The sequence below is a fragment of the Megalops cyprinoides genome, chromosome 18 (assembly GCF_013368585.1).
Source record: "Megalops cyprinoides isolate fMegCyp1 chromosome 18, fMegCyp1.pri, whole genome shotgun sequence".
Lineage (NCBI taxonomy): Eukaryota > Metazoa > Chordata > Actinopteri > Elopiformes > Megalopidae > Megalops > Megalops cyprinoides.
The window spans coordinates 1,580,703-1,599,720 of record NC_050600.1 but is presented as its reverse complement, the minus strand read 5'-3'; the positions used below and the strand labels follow the sequence as shown (position 1 = coordinate 1,599,720).

The 19,018-nt window shown below is 45.6% G+C and overlaps 2 protein-coding genes across 2 annotated transcripts; both read right to left on the bottom strand.

The window, feature by feature from the left end:
• LOC118793534 (GTPase IMAP family member 7-like) lies at positions 1-4,442 on the bottom strand. Its single transcript, XM_036551753.1, has 4 exons — positions 3,866-4,442; positions 2,288-2,404; positions 1,488-1,558; positions 1-6 (listed from the first exon to the last, which is right to left on the bottom strand). The coding sequence occupies exons 1-4, from the start codon at positions 4,440-4,442 to the stop codon at positions 1-3; spliced, it is 771 nt and encodes a 256-aa protein (XP_036407646.1).
• A 5-nt stretch (positions 4,443-4,447) lies between these two features.
• On the bottom strand, positions 4,448-17,529 carry si:dkey-185m8.2 (trichohyalin). The gene is made up of 10 exons (XM_036551752.1): positions 17,415-17,529; positions 16,418-16,934; positions 15,871-16,097; positions 13,370-14,720; positions 12,382-13,315; positions 10,936-12,237; positions 9,610-10,890; positions 9,054-9,138; positions 7,642-8,270; positions 4,448-4,453 (listed from the first exon to the last, which is right to left on the bottom strand). Exons 1-10 carry the CDS (start codon positions 17,527-17,529, stop codon positions 4,448-4,450), a joined length of 6,447 nt encoding a protein of 2,148 aa, XP_036407645.1.
• Between the last annotated feature and the right edge of the window lie 1,489 nt (positions 17,530-19,018).

Here is a 19,018-nt window from a genome sequence, read left to right as displayed (position 1 = left end):
TCAGCTCTGAAACACGGTGGAGACCCAGAGAGAAGAAAATGGTGATAGTATGGGCAACTCTAGACCACAGTTGGCAGCAGAGTTTAGAGACATCTGTTAGTCAGTGACAACTTGGCTAAAATATATAGTATATAATATATACAATAAAATATGTAATATATAAAATATAAATATAAAATCTATAATATCTAAAATAAAACTCATGGACATCTGATTCAAAATAAAATAGTTTTGCTCACGTTTGGGAGGACTGTCCAGGTCCTTACTTGACTGTGGTTGACTTGTATCAGGTGATTCTTCAGCCACTGCAACACAACAACTCAATAATCACACACATTTATACATTATTTCATATGGGGTACCGTTTGGAAATACACTGATTTATCCTGCGCAGTTTATACATTTTTACAAACGGCCCCCCATAATTTCACGCTAACAACAGCACTGAAAGGGACAGGAGTCAGGACAACTCACCTGCTTGTGGCCATTTCAAGCCAGATACATGACAATGAACAGAAGTGACATGCTCCCCTAAAGGAGAATTGTTGTGGAAACCATACTTTGACTGGTTTCATGAAATTGTGATGTCACAACCTGGTCCTACAATTGGGTACCTCCCCCTCCAGCTTCATGGAGTTGCCTCTGGTTTGTGCATAAATTATTCTTGATTTGCTGAGGACGGCTTTCACTTCTAATATCAGCCAATGCAAGTGCTGCAGCCAGGAGTAGGCCTGGCTCCAGCTTTTTCACAGTGCAAGATGAGACAAATAAGGTTTTTTTTCTTGTCTCCGTTAGCAGTAAAGACTGGACCCCGTCCCAGTGTTAGTCTGTTATATAACTAGATAATAAAAGTCTTGTTTTTCAACAATTATTGTGCTGATGTTTTTGGTAGCCACACTGGTTATTCCATTTGCTACAGTATGTATCAGGTACTTGCGTGCATGATTGAGAAGTATGAACTACAATCTTTCAGTTCTGAAACCAACCACTTACAGTCTATTACAAATGCCAGTGTTAAGTGAATTACAAAAAAACACCTTCAAACTGGAATAATAGGAAAACACTGAGCATGAAATCAAGCTGGATCCCCAGGAGTTTTAAGTTCATTAGTTTTATTATACTTGCTATTACATCTAAGTTAACTTCCTGAGTGGAAAACCATGGTAATAACATTTAGGTCCTCAGTTTTGTGTCTGTTGAGTGAGTTTGTTCACTACTTTCAATGACTTCACTGAATTCAGTGGGTTAAGTGATTTCAGAGGTTTGGTATTTTCAGTACATTCAAAGATTTCACAAGTTTCAGTGAATTCAGGGATTTCAGGGGATAATGTGATTGGAGTGATCTCAGTGGATTCAGTTGTCCTGTAACATCACCACTCACTTTGTGGAGGAAGTTGTTTACTGTTCCTCCTCCTGGGCAGGGGTGGGGTCTCTTCCTCCTCTGATTTCTCCTCTTCCTCCATCTCCATCCCCTCTGTCACAGGTACCATGGATGCCTCTTCTCTCTGACTGCTGCTCTCCTCCTCCCTCTCGGGAGTTGCTCCTTCACTGCCGGACGCTGCAGGAGAACACAGGCAGTGCTCAGTACACTCAGTGCAGAGACTTTATCAGCAGGGAAACTGTGCTACTTCCTGGTTCTGATACAGAGTTCAGTTATTCATAAAAGTTATTCGCATCAGTAGTGCTGCCGATGGAACTTTCAGATCAATGATACACACACACAGAACCTCCAGAACAGAAAATCCTGAGGTATTGGTCTTTATAGAGTATCTTTGTTCAAATGTTATCTGACTCATGGCTCATCTAATCTCATCATCTCATGTCTAAACATTAGCTCATGGTCCTGTGAGCATGCATCTCATGTCATGGATGGGGAGTATGCCTTCCTGTCTTCATATTTTAACAATAATTTACATGAGCCACTGTGACAGCACATTACATTCACAATCTACTGTGGAATTCACTTAGTTATAACGGTTATCAAGACTGGGAGCTCTGTGGATGGCCAGTTTATATCAGTAATCGAGAGACAGAACCAACAGTGCAGACAGCCCTGAGATTTTAGCATCAGTATAAGATGAGATCTTTTTCTCATGCCAATTACAGGCATTTGATGCAATATTTTCAGTCATGTTTGGGGCCGGGGGGCTGTCCAGGTTAAAATATTCAGGTCCTTAGTGTTTGTGTCTCCTCAGTGAGTTCATTTACTAATTTCAGTGAACTGAGGGATTTCAGGAGATAATGTGATTTCAGTGATCTTCAGTAGTCCTACAACATCACCACTCACTTTTTGGAGGGAGTTCTTTACTGTTCCTCTTCCTGAGTGTGGGTGAGGCCTCTTCCTCCTCTGATTCCTCCTCTTCCTCCTTCTTCACCCCCTCTTTCTCAGGCATCTCTTCTCCCACTGAAACACAGCGATCACACAGTTCTACGCTGCTGCACAGAGACAGTGTTACTGAGAAAGCATGGGGGAACTCAGCTGCTGAAACATGATCTTGAAGAATCAATAATATAAGTTTTCATTTGTTTAAAACTTTTTTGGTCACTACATAATTCCATTTGTGTTATTTCATAGTTTTGCCATCTTTATTATTCTCAAACATGGTAAATAGTAAAAATAAAGAAAGAAAGGTATGTCCTTTCATTTTCCATTATTGATCATTGCTAAGCAATAATCAGCCAAAAGCTGACTGTGAGAGTGTTATGCCCCAGGAAAGTTCTCTCATGCATTTACACCTAGAAGTCATGATAACAGACCCATGTGAAAAATAAAACTGCTCATGTAAAATTTCCTCAAGTGTTGTAATGGTGTATGTGGCTCATAGATGCTGTCAGAGACACAGTGCGCTTCAGCAGTGGGTTTGGGGTACTGTGAGGGCTTCATAAATATGAATGTAAGGATCTACTAAGACACCTATGTAGATTTTACAAAAGCAAAACATGGTGCAGAGAAATAGATGAGTTGATGCTATACAAACTATAGCCCCTTTCAGACATGCACTGCAACCCTGAACTTATCTAGACATTATCCGGAGGAGCTGTATGTGAGAACGCAAATGTCCATATCAGTTGGACTGGACATTAAACGGACTTTACCCTGCCGGCTCCCTAGTACAAAGTCCGTGGAAAGTCCGATTGAGTCCATATGTGAATAGAGCAGGTTGTGTTCCGGAGAATTCACAGCAAGCGAGTGGGCGTGTTGATTACATTTCTATCATGTGACTGGTGTGAAACTGGAAGAATACAAACGAGGGTGAAGAAGAGGAGTCATTTACACAAAGACGCCTGCTTGCCTGTGTATTGCTTTCCACTCTTGTGTTGATATTGTGGATACGTCTAAATACATGTAGTATTGATATCAACACAAAAACAGTCATCAATATGGATGAGTTGGTAGCCTTGTCCCCCATCTTTGATGTGCTGTAACAAAACACTGTGATTTCTGCAGCGTACTTTTTGCGTCATGTCCTGCCTCCGGAATGCTCTATCCAAGCGCCACCCCTTGCCTAAACCAACCAGAGTATTTCCAGTAGGTGAGAACGCGTCTGCCACGGACAATCTCCTGTTGTGTGCTACATGTGTGAAAGGGCAACTCCGGACAATGTCCGGACCTGATTCTCCAGTCATTGCCCGGAGTTCATATGAGAAAACAGCTTATGTATTCCTGCAGAGTGCCAACATTACTCACTTCTTGGAGAGGGATCAGTACTGCTCCCCCTGACCAGTGGTGGAAGCTCTACTTCACCTAATATCTGCTCCTCCTCCCCTTCCATCCCCCTGTTCTCTGGTGTTTCTTCTCTCTGAGTCTCTCTGTCTCCCCTCTGCTCTTCTCTCTTGGTGAATAACACTTTACTGACATCTCTACTGGGTAAGAATGTTTCTTGGTTTGTCTCCACCATCTCCTCGATCTTCTCCAGCAGCTCTGTTACCTGAGAGCCATCGCCCCAGTTCATATTGTTAAAAATGTGGGTCCTGTTCCCGCATTTTTTCAGAAGCCGTTGGTGGGCCCCTTCCTTGCTGGTGATGCGGCGCTCGATGGCTCCCCCTGTGTCAGCATGGGTGAAGAGCACTATGGTGTGTCTCCACACTCTGTCACTGAGGCGGGCCAGCAGCTCCTCCAGAGACTTCTCCTCCACCTCCTTGTCCAGGCGGAGCACCAGCAGGAGGGCATGGGGCCCTGGGGGGCACAGCTCCACGCCATGCACAATGTCCTTCCTGAAAAACTTCTGGGAAGCGATCCTTTTCCAGCCTGGTGTGTCCACCACAGTCACCTCCCTCCCTCTGACATGACCCTGCTGCCTCTCACACTCCTCCGTTGATTTCTGTGTGAGAAACGCCTTTCTGCCCAGGATGGTGTTTCCTGCGCAGGTCTTCCCACTGTCTGTCCATCCCAGCAGCACCAGCCTCAGCTCCGGGAGGAGGGGGGGTTTAGCCCACGCCATTCTTCTCACACCTGTCAGAAAAAAAGAAGGATTGGGGTTCCTGAGGGTTATGGTGAAGTTATTATAATGCCACATGGACAAGCTCGATTAATTGGTAGTTAAGGAAAAGCATGTTGCATAGAACATTTTAAACTGAACAACTACCAAAAAACTACACAGGAACTTTGTTTCATATCATAGGGATTTAGGGCATTATTATATTAAACAAAAACCAAATTTCATGTGAGAATAAAGTTGCATAAAATACCTTTCTATATTTTGAAACACATACTAGGAGTCTTGACTTTCAACCTCAAAAGATGCATGCAATCCTATATTTTGATGTAGTTCATATTGCAGAGGTGCTACTTACACTATCAGTATTTCATGCTTACCTGGTAAGCTCCACAATATTTGTGCTGTTCATTTAATCTTATCTGAGGGCAATGTGGTTATGTTTCATATTCAGGTTATATTGGCTCTGTTATTCCTTACATCCACATGCATAGTCAAAGAAGACTTCATTTAAATACAAAAGAAGAATCTGTTTTCTGAAAGAATACACATTCACTAGTGGAAAACAGTATTACGCTGAATTATTCGCTTAGCATCTACACAAGGATTATACTCACTTGTCTTTGGCTTAATGAAGGCCCTTTCGTTCTCAGCTTCCTGAACTGCGCGGCATGCAGATCCACATAGATATGCCTCCTTAACTCGCAGAGTACATTGGATTGGTTGAATGACTCACTGATTTATTGATTGATTGATAAATCAATTGAAATGAGGCCAGAGTGCTGTATGATTCCTCACATACTGCTCCAGTACAAGCTTTGAGCAGATGTTCCCCCAAAACACATCTGTAATTGCAACAACCAGAAAACCGAAAGAGAAACAGATACATTCTGACAGGAAGTCTGAAAAACTGGCAGGTTTGAGGCTTGTGTGGTAGGACTGCAGAAAATGCCAATGTTAAGCCAGCCATTTTATTTTTGCACTCTTTGCACCAGTTCTATTCCATGGGAAATTCATGATTAGCATCACCATTGATGGTAAGAAAGAAGTCAATGCCTACATTAGGAGGGTCCATTTCAGACAAGTAAGCTTCTACTACACACCTTTTACTCTGTCTTTGTGCTTCTGTGTATATGTGTGTGTGTGTGCGTGTGCGTGTGCGTGTGTGTGTATACAGCTGTAATGATTCACATGCTCACGGAAGTTGCTGAGCTTCTCCACGCTGCTCAGTAATGGTGAGATTGTCTTAGTGTCAGCAGCAGGAAATGGGATGAATGAAGAAATGCTAATAAAAGAAACTTTTATTAAACTTGCATGACTAAAATTATTCAGCTGAACAAAAGCAGATAAAAACTTTTTTTCTCTCATTTCTTTTAGGACACACTTTCTTAGACTGACATTTAATTTTAGATTTAAAAAAGCCTCTTCTGCATTAGTTTTAACTTTTATTTTACCATTTCAATTCCACATTTATGTTTGTTCATGTGGCTGCATAATATATGGTCAGCTCACATCAGCATTACAGACTCATGGGGAATTGAGTGCAATGGAAATGGGATGAATGAAGAAATGCTAATAAAAGAAACTGGCTTATAACCACGAGGTTATGAGCTCCAGTCCTGTTCCTCGGACACATTAACATGTCCAGTCCCACAATGCACCACAGTGAAATGAGCTCCAGTTTGCAGGATATTTTTTATATATTTACTGACTGATACATACTTTGTTTAACATTAATTTAACATTTAAATTTAGGGTAAGACATCCAAAATATCATTAACATACTTGATATAAATAAGCATGAATAAAATGTCGGAACAAAAGCCATATGTAAAGTTTATTACAAACATTGTTAGCATTATGATTCTGATATGACTCCCAGATGACACTGTTTCTGCCATTTCCATGGTTTTCTATGGGGCTGTGCACTTTTTGTGTCACTGTTGTTCTTCCACAAGCCCTGGAACGATGGTAATAACTCATACTGTGGATTTACCTTAATGTAACCTTCTGGTACTGAGCCAGCTTTAAATCTAAAGTGGCACATGACTGCCTAGATTTATTAAATATATCTATTAAATATGTACTGCATGTGACAAGTGAAAAGAGTAACCTCAGGGGAAGGCTGCTACTTTTTGTTTTTAATAAAAAAAATAAATGAAACTTAACTCTACAGCAATATAACATTTTTTCATATATAAGCAAAAATTCAAAGCTATTAAAAATGTACAATAAACCCTTTATTTTACATTAAATAATCAATTTGCACAAAAATATGATTCTGTGAGACCAAGAAAAATATTTTACATTGAAAGTACAAAAAAGTAACCTACTTTACATGGAAAAAGTACCTTTAAAAATATAAATTGTAACCTTTATCAATGTGAACCGTATCAATAATAAAACCAGCAAGGCACATTCATTACAGTGATGAATAACCCTCCCACTCGGACAACTTTAACTCACAGCATCTGCCCCTTATGACTCAAAGCAAAGAGCAGGGAAGCGTCCTGTACCACAGTGGTGACTGTGTCCCTGTTGGGGGGTCACAGACCAAGCCCTCTTCCTCATCTCCTTCCTCTTCCTCTCCCTCATCCTCCCCTCCTTCCTCTCCTCCCTCTTCCTCCTCTCCTCCCTCTTCCTCTCCCTCGTCCTCCTCCTCCTCCTCTCGTTCCGTGTGCTGTAACACTGCGGCGCTCTGCTGTGAGAATTCTGTGAGGTTCTTCACAATCCTCCTGCACGCCTCTGTCTGTCTGCTTTTCTCTTCGTATTGCTGTTGGACTTGACTTACGTGTGCAGTAAACAATGGCACCATGTCACCCAGCATTTTTAATCTCTCTTTGAGCTCCTGCATCTCTCTGTCATTCTGGGCTCCTCTCTCTCTCAGTCTCTCCATCTCTCTGTCTTTCTCTGTGCAGGCTTCTCTCAGTCTCTCCATCTCTCTGTCTTTGTGGTCATGCTGCTGTTGCTGTTTCCTTTCTGTTGCAGGGGCTATTCCTGTGCATCTCTCTACCTCACTCACCTCCTCTCTCCCTATCCTTCTCTCCCTCTCCTCCCAGTTTCCTCTAGTTCTCTCCCTCTCTGTCCCCAGTCGTTCTCTCTGCCCTGGCCTGGATGCAGGGGTGCGCTGTGGGGTTAACCTGCTGGACAGGTAGGCCTGAGACCCGTCTCCATCTTCCTCTCTCTGCTCTTCCTCCAGCTCTGCCCCCTCCTCTTCCTCAGTCACGCGGCCGCTGTAGGAGCCGCCTCTGTTTGCTGCCACCAGCTCCTGTACCGTCTGCAGCAGCTGGGACACCTGCGTGGCGTTCCCCCGGCTGTCCAGGGCGTGGCACCTGTTGCCACACCTGTGCAGGAGCCAGCGCAGCTCCTCCCTCCTCAAGATGTGCTGCTGGACGCTCTCCCCCAGAGCCTCCGCCCAGGTGAACAGCACCACCGCCCGCCTCCAGGCCCCCTCCCCCAGCAGGCCCATGGCACGCTCCACCTCCCTCCTGTAGCTCTCGGTGAAAGACAAATACGTGGGGATGACCAGAAGGAAGGCGTGGGGACCCAGAGGGCACAGGGACATATTGCGCAGGATCCGCGCCTCCATTTCTTCAGGCCTGGAGTCCTGTTTCCCTCCCAAAACGTTGACCAGAGTGATCTCCCTCCCACCTGCCCGACCCCTCCTCAGCACCCCCTCCTCCACTCCGACCCCCCCTCTGTCCAGGATGGCGTTCCCGGCTGAGCTGTTGATGGCCCAGGTCTTCCCCAGCAGAACCAGCCTGAGCTCGGTCACACCGGGACTCTGTGGGGCTGCTGGAACGGCCATCTCTCCTGGTCTGCTTTCCGAACTCACTGAAACACAGCAGGAGAGAGTTCACCGTCAGGCAGATGACTCAGTTAGCAGGAATTCCACCAATGCGATATCGATCGATCAATCAGTAACTCATAGCACTCTTAATCAATGGATTGGCACAGACAGAAGCAGTTAGAGTAACAGGAAGCTGAACACAAGGAGGAACCTACCTTCATCTGGTTTATTTGGGCTCTGTATGCTGAGACATCGTGGTCCAGGTCCCTGTGGCTCTGGTGTCTTTCTCACTGTCTCCCTCTGCACCTTTAGCTCCTGCTGGCCATTGCTCTCCCTCTCCTTACGGCTCGGTCTCCCCCCCATCACTCCTTGCTGGACTCCCTTCTTCTCAACCGTCTCTTTTACATGGCCATTCCTCGCTCTTCCTGACTCCCTGTCCTTCCTCTCTCCCATCTTTTTTGGCTGTGCGCAGTCTTCGCCTCCTTCCCTTTTTGAATGTTTGAGATTCTGTTCCTTCAGCTCTTCTCTCGCTTCGTGTACCCGTACCTCTTTATCATCCAGTTTCCGGTTTTTGGCCATTTCCTCCTGATTTGGGGTAATTTGGTCTGTTTCCTCCTGATTTTTAGCGATTTGGTCCATTTTCCCTTGATCTTGTGTGATTTGGCTGATCTCTCCATCCCTCCACTTCGATTTTTCTTCATAAATGATCCCAGTTTTATCAAGCTCTCCCTTCATGCTTGCTTCCATTTTCTGTAACTCCTCCACCTCCCGCTCCTTCTCAGAAATCGCCAGTTGGGCTCCTTCCATTTCCTTTGCATACTGCTCACACCTTGTCCTGATCTCCCCCATCTCTCGGTTTCTCTCCAGGTCCTGCTCCTGCAGTTCCTCTAATCTCCTGTAGGTGTCCTCATACTTCTCTGCAAGGCAAACTATGCATCTTTCACTCTCCTCATGCTTTCGTTTCAGTTCATTAAAGGATCTGTCTTTTACCTCCATCTCTGCCTCCCTCTCTTTATTTCTCTCCTCATACATCCTTTTTGTCTCTTGCACCTGCCTCTCCATATTTTCATATTTCTCTTTCCAGTCCTCTTCCCGCTGTTTCTGTTGTTTCTCAGTCTTTCGCAGAGATCCCACGGTTACCTTCTTTTGTTCCTCAATGACACCTTTCAGTCCATCCACCTCCCTCTTATCCCAGTCGTTCCCTTGTTCTAATCCTGGGTATTCTTTCTTGATGTCTTCCACTTCTCCATCTCTTTCTCTGGCCTTTCTCTGCATCTCTTCCTCTCTCTGTAATTCTTTCTCTTCAGTGTGCTGTTTTAACTCATCCTTCCCTTTCTTAATTTTGTTAATTCTCTCCCTCAGCTCTGCATTCTCCTTCATCACCTGCTCCATCCTCTCCTTCAATTCCTTCATTGCTCTTTCATGATATTCATCCCTTTCCCTGAGCTTCTCTATCTCCTCAGCTTTCTCCTTGATCTCCTTCTTGAGTTCAGTTTCTCTCTTTCTCAGCTCATCTTTCAAACTGTGCTCTGCTGCTCCTGCTTCTTCTTCCATCTCCTTGTCTTTCGCCTCATCCCTTTCTCTCAGATTCTCTATTTCCCTGCTGTAGTCCTCACACTTCCTCCTGATCTCCTCCGTCTCTCGGTTTCTCTCCAGGTTCAGCTTCTTCAGCGCCTCCATCTCCTTCTCCATCTTTTCATACTCCTCTCTCCACTCTTCTTCTCTGTGTTTTTGTTCCTCCTCAGACTTCTGTAGAGAGATCGACGTTTCCTCCTCTCTCTTCTCAATGTTGTGTCTCAGTTCATCCATTTCCCTCTCTTTCTCAGCAACCGTTTCTCTCAGTTTCTCAGTTTCCTTCCTATACTCCTCACATCTCCTTCTGATCTCCTCCATCTCACTCTTTCTCTCCAGGTTCAGATCCTGCAGTTCCTTCACTTTTATGCAGCTGTCCTTGTACTCCTCTGTGATGCAAACTATGGTTTTCTCACTGTCGTCACACTTTCGTTTAAGATCATTCATTTCTTCATCTTTCATGTTTAAAATGGTCTCCATCTCTGCCTCTCTCTTTTTTAGATTCTGCTCATTCCTCTTTTTTGACTCCTCCATCTCCTTCTTCAACTTTTCACATTTTGATTCCCATGACTTACTCATCTGTCTCTGATTATCTTTAAAATTCTCCAGCAACAATTCAATCTCTTTGTTTCTCTCCTCAATATTGCGCCTTAAGTCTTCCAATTCCCTGTTTTTCTCTTCATTCATTTGTTCCAAATTATATATTTCTTTTTCTTTCTTACTATTCCTGTGTTGTAAGTCTTCAATCTTTGCTTCCATCTCCTGTATTTGCTCTTTGGTTTCTTCGATCAGGGTATCCTTCCTGTTGTTTTGGTCTCCCAGATCCTTTATGTTTTCCTGAATGTTGCTGTGCCTCTCCTTCATTTGCTCCAACTCTGTCTCTTGCTCTCGTTTCAATCGATTGAGTTCTTCTATTTCTGCATTTTTCTGCTCAATGATTTCTCTCAAGGTTTTCATCTCCTTCTCTTGCTTTTCATACTGCTCTCTCTGCTCTTTCTCTCTGTCCTTCTCTCTTTTCTCATTCTGAATTTTAATCTCCTCCATCTCCTTTTGTATTTCCCCGATCTTTATTTCACTTTCTCTCTCTTTCTCCTTGTTCTCTGCATCTCTTTGTTTCATTTGCTCCTCATAATCAGCTCTCAGTTCACTCATCTCTGTCTCTCTTCTCTCATCCCTTTCTCTCAGATTCTCTATTTCCCTGCTGTACTCCTCACAGCTCCTCCTGATCTCCTCCACCTCTCTGTTTCTCTCCAGGTTCAGCTTCTTCAGTGCCTCCATCACCTTCTCCATCTTTTCATACTCCTCTCTCCACTCCTCTTCTCTGCGTTTTTGTTCCTCCTCAGACTTCTGTAGAGAGATCGCCGTTTCCTCCTCTCTCCTCTCAATGATGTGTCTCAGTTCATCCATTTCCCTCTCTTTCTCAGCAACCGTTTCTCTCAGTTTCTCTGTTTCCTTCTCGTACTCCTCACACCTCCTTCTGATCTCCTCCATCTCACTGTTCAGATCCTGCAGTTCCTCTGTTCTCCTGCAGACATCCTCATACTTCTGCGTGATGGAAACTATACGTCTCTCGCTGTCTTCACACTTTTGATGCAGTTCATTAAATTGTCTTTCTTTTACCTCAGTCTCTTTCTCTCTCTCTTTCATCTTCTTCTCGTTCACCTGTTTGGTTTCTTCCATCTCCTTCTCCATCTTTTCATACTTCACTTTCCACTCCTCTTCTCTCTGTTTTTGTTGTTCTTCAGTCTTCTGTAGAGAAACTCTTGTTTTCCTCTCCCTCTCAATGGTATTTCTCAACTCAACCATCTCTCTCTCTTTGTCAGAGTTCCTCTGTTGTAATTTTTCAAATTCACACTTCATCTTTTCCATCTGCTCTTTACTCTCTCTGGTCTTTATTTCTTTCTCCTCACATTGTTGCTGTAACACACCCTTCTCTTTCACAGTGTGACACATTTTCTCCCTCAGGTCTGTGTTATCCTTCATTACCTGCTCAAGCTTGTCCTTCATCTCTTTCATCTCTCTTTCACTGCATTCAGATTTTTCTGTCACCTCTAAAACCTGCTTCTCTTTCTCCTGGATTTCATTTTCTCTCTTTCTCAGCTCATCTTTCAAACTCTGTTCTGCTGCTGCTGCTCTTCTCTCATTTTCCTCTGCTTGTAGCATCAGCTCTGCAATCCTTCTGTCTTTCATCTCAAGCTGTGCTCTTTCCTCTCTTAGTTTCTCTTCATAGCTTTGCCTGCTCTTCTCTGCCTCTCTCTCCATCTCCTCACTCTTCAGCGTCAGCTCCACCTGCATCTTCCTCAGTTCCTCTTCGTAACTCTGTTTTATGGCTTCCATCTCCTTGTCTTTCTTCTCACTCATTTCCTCCATCTCTCTCTTCTGCTTCTCGTTTCTCTGGTGGAGCTCTGTGATCTCCAGCTCTCGCTCTCTCTCTTTCTCCTTGTTCTCTGCATCTCTTTGTTTCATTTGCTCCTCATAATCAGCTCTCAGTTCACTCATCTCTGTCTCTCTTCTCTCATCCCTTTCTCTCAGATTCTCTATTTCCCTGCTGTACTCCTCACAGCTCCTCCTGATCTCCTCCACCTCTCTGTTTCTCTCCAGGTTCAGCTTCTTCAGTGCCTCCATCTCCTTCTCCATCTTTTCATACTCCTCTCTCCACTCCTCTTCTCTATGTTTTTGTTCCTCCTCAGACTTCTGTAGAGAGATCGCCGTTTCCTTCTCTCTCTTCTCAATGATGTTTCTCAGTTCATCCATTTCCCTCTCTTTCTCAGCAACCTTTTCTCTCAGTTTCTCTGTTTCCTTCCTATACTCCTCACACCTCCTTCTGATCTCCCCCATCTCACTCTTTCTCTCCAGGTTCAGATCCTGCAGTTCCTTCACTTTTATGCAGCTGTCCTTGTACTCCTCTGTGATGCAAACTATGGTTTTCTCACTGTCGTCACACTTTCGTTTAAGATCATTCATTTCTTCATCTTTCATGTTTAAAATGGTCTCCATCTCTGCCTCCATCTTTTTCAGATTCTGCTCGTTCCTCTTTTTTGACTCCTCCATCTCCTTCTTCAACTTTTCACATTTTGATTCCCACGACTTCGTCATCTGTCTCTGATTGTCTTTAAAATTCTCCTGCAACAATTCAATCTCTTTGTTTCTCTCCTCAATATTGCGCCTTAAGTCTTCCAATTCCCTGTTTTTCTCTTCGTTCATTTGTTCCAAATTATATATTTCTTTTTCTTTCTTACTATTCCTGTGTTGTAAGTCTTCAATCTTTGCTTCCATCTCCTGTATTTGTTCTTTGGTTTCTTCGATCAGGGTATCCTTCCTGTTGTTTTGGTCTCCCAGATCCTTTATGTTTTCCTGAATGTTGCTGTGCCTCTCCTTCATTTGCTCCAACTCTGTCTCTTGCTCTCGTTTCAATCGATTGATTTCTTCTATTTCTGCATTTTTCTGCTCAATGATTTCTCTCAATGCTTTCATCTCCTTCTCTTGCTTTTCATACTGCTCTCTCTGCTCTTTCTCTCTGTCCTTCTCTCTTTTCTCTTTCTGAATTTTAATCTCCTCCATCTCCTTTTGTATTTCCCCGATCTTTATTTCAGTTTCTCTCTCTTTCGCAGCCTCCCGCTGATCACACAGTTGTCTCAAGTCATCCATCTCCTTCCTCGTCGCTTCAATGTTCTCTGTCAGATCTGCGTTCTTTTTCTTTTCCTCCTCCATCCTTTCTTTCAGCTCCTCTATTTCTTTTGTGCTGTTCTGTTGCATCTCCCTCCTCTCCTCCTCCCAGGTTATTCTCTCTTGAACCATCTCTCTTTCTCTCTCTAGATTAACACCTTCAATCTCCTCCTTCAGTGCCTCAACCTCCCTCTCTTTCTCCTCTAATCTCACCTCGCTTTCTGTCCGGATCTCCTCCTCTCTTTGCTTATATTCCTCCTCCAGCATTGCAGCGAGTCTATCGTTTCTCTCACTCAGCTCTTGCAGGTCTCTTTCATGCTCCTCCGAGAGTCTCTTTAACCTTCTGTCATACATTTCAGCGAGCTCTCTCATTTCTCTCTCTCTCCTTTCGTTCCTTTTCTCCTCCTCCTCTTCCTCATTGCCCACCTCCGGTTTCCCTGCCCCTTTATCCCGTTCCTTGTTTTTCCTGTCAAAAATCCATCTATTCCTCATCTCCCTCTCCCTCTCCCTTAGCTCCAGCTCCTTCTGTCTCTCCCGCCGCAGGTGTTTTTCCTTCAGGTCTTCCACCGTCTGCTTGAACTTGGCCTCCTTCTGTCGGATCAGCTGTTTGATGTCCTGTGTCATGGGTAAAAACGGTTCCCCCCCGTTAGCCACCACCATGCCCTCCACCTTCTCCAGCAGCTCGGTCACCTGCGCCGTGGTGCTCAGGTCCGTGCTGTCGATGACGTGGTACCTGTTCCCGCACCTGTCCATGAGCCACTGAGCGTGCTCAGCCCGCTGGACGTGCTGCTCGATGGTCACGCCCTCCCTCAGTTTGTCCGCCCTGGTGAACAGCACGAGGGCGTGTCTCCAGACCTCGTCCCCGAGGAGCTCCAGGTGTTCCCTCACGGGCGCCGTGGCGATGTGTGTGTCCACGCCAATGACCAGCAGGAGGGCGTGGGGCCCCGGGGGGCACAGGAAGACGCTCCTCAGGACCTCCTGTCGGACCCTCTCCGGGGTGCTGCCCACGGTGTCCCACTCCCAGCCGGGCGTGTCCACCACGGTGACCCGCCTCCCCGCCACCTCGCCCGCACACTTCACGCACTCCTCCGTCACTCTCCCCGGCAGGAAGTGAGCCCCGCCCAGGATGGCGTTTCCCGCCGAGCTCTTCCCCGTCTCCCGCTCTCCCAGCAGCACCAGCCGCAGGTCCGCCAGGCGCCGCGGGCGCGTAGAGACTGCCCCTCTGTCCGCTCTCCCCGAGGCTGTGGCTCCATCACCTGCCAGTGACAGAGGACAGCACAGGCTGAGCAAATCTCACATCATTGAATCATACAGCCTGTACCGCTACCCCGGCATCACACAGTGCTATGAGCCAATCCACATCACCACATCAAACTCAAATTCACTTCAAATAAAATTCACATCAAACTCACATGAAATCTCCAATGTCAGAGCAAAATGAACCAGTGTGAATTCACCATTATGAAGCATTATGACCCGGGCTCTCGAGTGGCTCAACAGCTAAAAGCTCTGTCTGTCGCAAGCACAAGGTTGAGCACTGCAGCTCAGGTTCTCTCCCAGCCGCGTCATCAGCTGACGATGGCCGGGAGCCTACAGTCATGGAACGAATTGGCGTGTTTGACTGGGGACAATGGAAAGGGACTGCCAGGGACTTGTGTGTTAGATAAATAGTGACTCTGCTGATTGGTGTGGGTAATGGTATAAGATAGCATGACGAGAGTGTGTTAGTCTCACCCTCCTAATGAGACGGTGGGTGTCATAGCTGTACAGCATATTTATGAAGAAAGTCAGGGAAAAAGCATGAGACATCCAAAATTTCAAAAAAACATTATGACCCATTTACTCAAGTTAGCCCACAATGCTTTTGTTTTATCAGACAGAGAGCATTATTACATCAGCAAGGTCTAAGCAATCCTTCTCTGCAGTGTTATACGGTGCTTGAGCCCTGTCCCTTCCTCTCATTGTCCAAGCCTATACAGATTGATGAACGATGCTGTTCAGCTGGCCTGTTTAAAATGTATTATTTACAGTCTTTTAAGGCTGGGCTTGTGACCAAAATCTCCAGCTCTACAAATGTGTGAATCTAAGCTATGCACATTGTTCTTGATAACAGCATAACAGGTACATTTTTCGTATTTTTTCACATTACATTAATTTCATTTAGCAGACACTCTTATCCAGAGCAACTTACATAGGTTCCAATTTTACCCATTTTGACAGCTAGATATACACCGAGGCAATCGAGGGTTAAGTACCTTACCCAAGGGTACAACAGCAGTGTCCCAATAGGGAATTGAACCAACAACCTTTGATTTTACCTGGGAGCTCGTATGAACCCTGTTCGGGGCCGCAGACTGAAAGCTGACCTCAGTGACTCTCGGACACAGACTCAGAGCAATGACTCACCCATGATGAGGCCTCGCAGTGACTCCCTCTGCCTCTGCGCCTCCAGCAGCCTCTGCCTCCTCCTCTGCTCCCCCGGCCGCCTCCTGGCCTCCAGCTCCAGACGCCTGCGCACCTGGTCCGTCCCCAGGTGAGCCCCCCCGTTCCCCGCCACCATCGCCTCGACCTTCTGCAGGAGCTGTGCGACCTGACTGCTGTCCCCCCTGGTGGTGTTGCTGAAAACGTGCCACCTGCAACAGACATTTTTATTTCTACAGTCACAGCTATGGAGTATATTACTACTATACCACAACTTCAAGCGTGTTATATGGACACTTCTACATATTTTTGCTGACTCTTCCTGTCAATGCACAGACACTTTATTATAATTATTTATCTATTTTTCATATATTCCTCATATTTTATACATTCATACATTTTGTGTATATTCTTGTTCTGTTATGTTCTTGTTATACGCTGTCATGACACTGACACGGGGTAGCGACTGTAGCAACGGGGTAGTGACAGTAAAGCTCTCTTATCTCGTCTCTCTCGTTTCACCTTGCCTCACCTGTTCCCGCACCGCTCCACCAGCCGCCGGAGGTCTGCACCCCCCTTCTCGATCCTCTGCTCCACGCGGGTGTCGCCCAGCGCCTCCCCCCAGGTGAAGAGGAGCAGGGTGTGCCTCCAGGCCCCCTCCCCGAGGAGCTGCACGTGCTCCTCGATCTCGCGGCGGTAGCACTCCTCCACGGCGGCGCAGCCCCGCACCACCAGCAGCAGCGCGTGGGGCCCGGGCGGGCAGAGCGTCACGCTGCGCCCTGTCTCCCAGCGCACCCACTCCGGCGTGCCGTTCAGCGGGTAGTACCACTCCCACCCGGGCGTGTCCACCACCACCAGATGACGCCCCGCCACGTCCGCCCGCCTCCCCACGCACTCCTCCGTCGGCTTGCCGCTGGCGAACCTCCCTCCCCCCAGGATGGTGTTGCCTGCCAAGCTTTTCCCCGCCCCCTTCCTGCCCAGCAGAACCAGCCGGAGCTCGGGGAGGGGGGCGCGTCTCTCTTCTGCTTCAGCCCCCGGTGGCGTCCCACCTGGAGGAGAGAGGGAAGAGTTGCTATTGGTTCCCCTGCCCTGTTCAGGAACCTTCAAATGACATGACATTACTGTCATTTAGCAGATGCTCTTTTCCAGAGCAACTTACATCAATTACAATTCTTTACAATGTTATTCATTTATAAAGCTGGATATAAAGAGGCAATTGTTACATTACATTACATTATTGGCATTCAGCAGACACTCCTCTCCAGAGCAACTTACATCAATTACAGTTCTTTGCAATGTTATCCATTTATAAAGCTGGATATAAAGAGGCAATTGTGGGTTAAGTGCCTTGCCCAAGGGTACAGCAGCAGTACCCCAGTAGGGAATCGAACCAGCAACCTTTCGGTCACGGATCCTGCTCCTTACCACTACACCACAGTGCTGCTAAATTAAACCTAAATAATATTTATTTAACATTTCTTGGGCATGCTACTCCTGATCTCTGAGAGGAGGGGGTTTTCAGATCGTACTGCCAGACGGTCGGTCGGGGAACAGGTCGGGGGGTGAAGCGGACGTTCCCGTTCTCAGCTCACCCCCTCGCGCCACCATCTTGCCCCCGTCTCTTTCCCTTTTCCTGATGGACATCGCAGCTGCAGTAGATTCTCTTCACAAAAGTATAAAAGCTCCCATGTTCCTACACAATGAAACAAAAGTGCAGTTTAATTTAAGGGGTAATAAATGTGCTATGGCACTGATTCTCAATCCTGCTCCTGGGGCCCCCCTGCTCCACACGTTTTCCATCTTTCCCTGCTCTACCTACCTGACTGAACTCATCAGTGGCACTTTTGATTAGTTGAGCACACCTGATTTAATCAAGAGCATGTTGATCATTTCAATCAGGTGTGGTTGGAGCAAGGATAGACTGAAGATATGCAGGACAGGGGGGCTCCAGGAGTAGGATTGAGAAACACTGTGCTATGGGATGAAAGTGCTGACTAATTACCCATCTCTATAAGCAAAGGCAGCCCACATGTATATTTTAGCCCTTTATGGTGACTACACCGAAGATAGCCCCTCCCACACCAACAGTAGGTGCAATAAATGGGCAGGGTATATGGGGTGGGTGGGGCTGGGCTGGGTCTGGTGAGATGCTGCTTCCAATCCTGCATACACTGAACCCTATCAGACTGCAAAAGGCACCTACTGATACTTTAAGCTTTAAAAACCAATGCCTTTAGTTACTGACATCTTACGCTATAGACAGCTTCAGATCTTGAAATATGTAGGTTTCTTAATCCTAAGAGTGACCATTGACTTCTTACGCTTTTTCAACAGCTTTAGTCAGAATATCTGTTGTAGCATTACCGTTAGCTTGCTGGAGTGTTTATGCGGGTAGGGGCCACATAACATTAATACTAACCAGCGAGTACAAGGGCATTGAACATTTTTGGTCATGGATTGCCTATGACATCGCAGTCACTAGATCATAGTATCCATAACACATCACAATACTACACGCAAAATAAACATTAACTAATATAAGTCTTTAGTAAACCCCTTTCCCGGGGCTGCACCTCAGATTCCTACAGAACTTCTCCAGAGCACTTTACATTGACGTCAGTCTCATATGTCACACGAATGTTAGATGATGATTTTAAAGTTTTTTGTTCTTTTTTCAGAACAAGGTGAGCCTTAAAAAGAAAATATAATTTCTCACAACTAATCCCTGAAAATAGCATGACCTTCACACCATGACACCCTCTCTGATATTGAAGTGTCACCTCTTTTTTAGCGTTACCACCCTCTACACGAAACGTTTGCATGTGGTACATCTGAAAGCTCTGAACATTCAGAACTTCTGATATCTCCATCTTCTTTGCCTCTTGTAAACTATTCCAACACAGAGCTTGTATACTATTGAAATGAAGTGAGCACAGGAAATGTAAAACATTCTTGGGCCCACAGTTTGAAATCTCTAGACCTTTCTCAAACTGACCAACACAGCAGCTATCTGCAAACACATCTAAGCCATGTGAACATACCAACCCAGACTGTATTTCACAGCCAGAAACCCTCTGTTTTACGCAGCTGTCCATCTACCCAAATCCGAAAACAGACGGGTTACAAACTACAG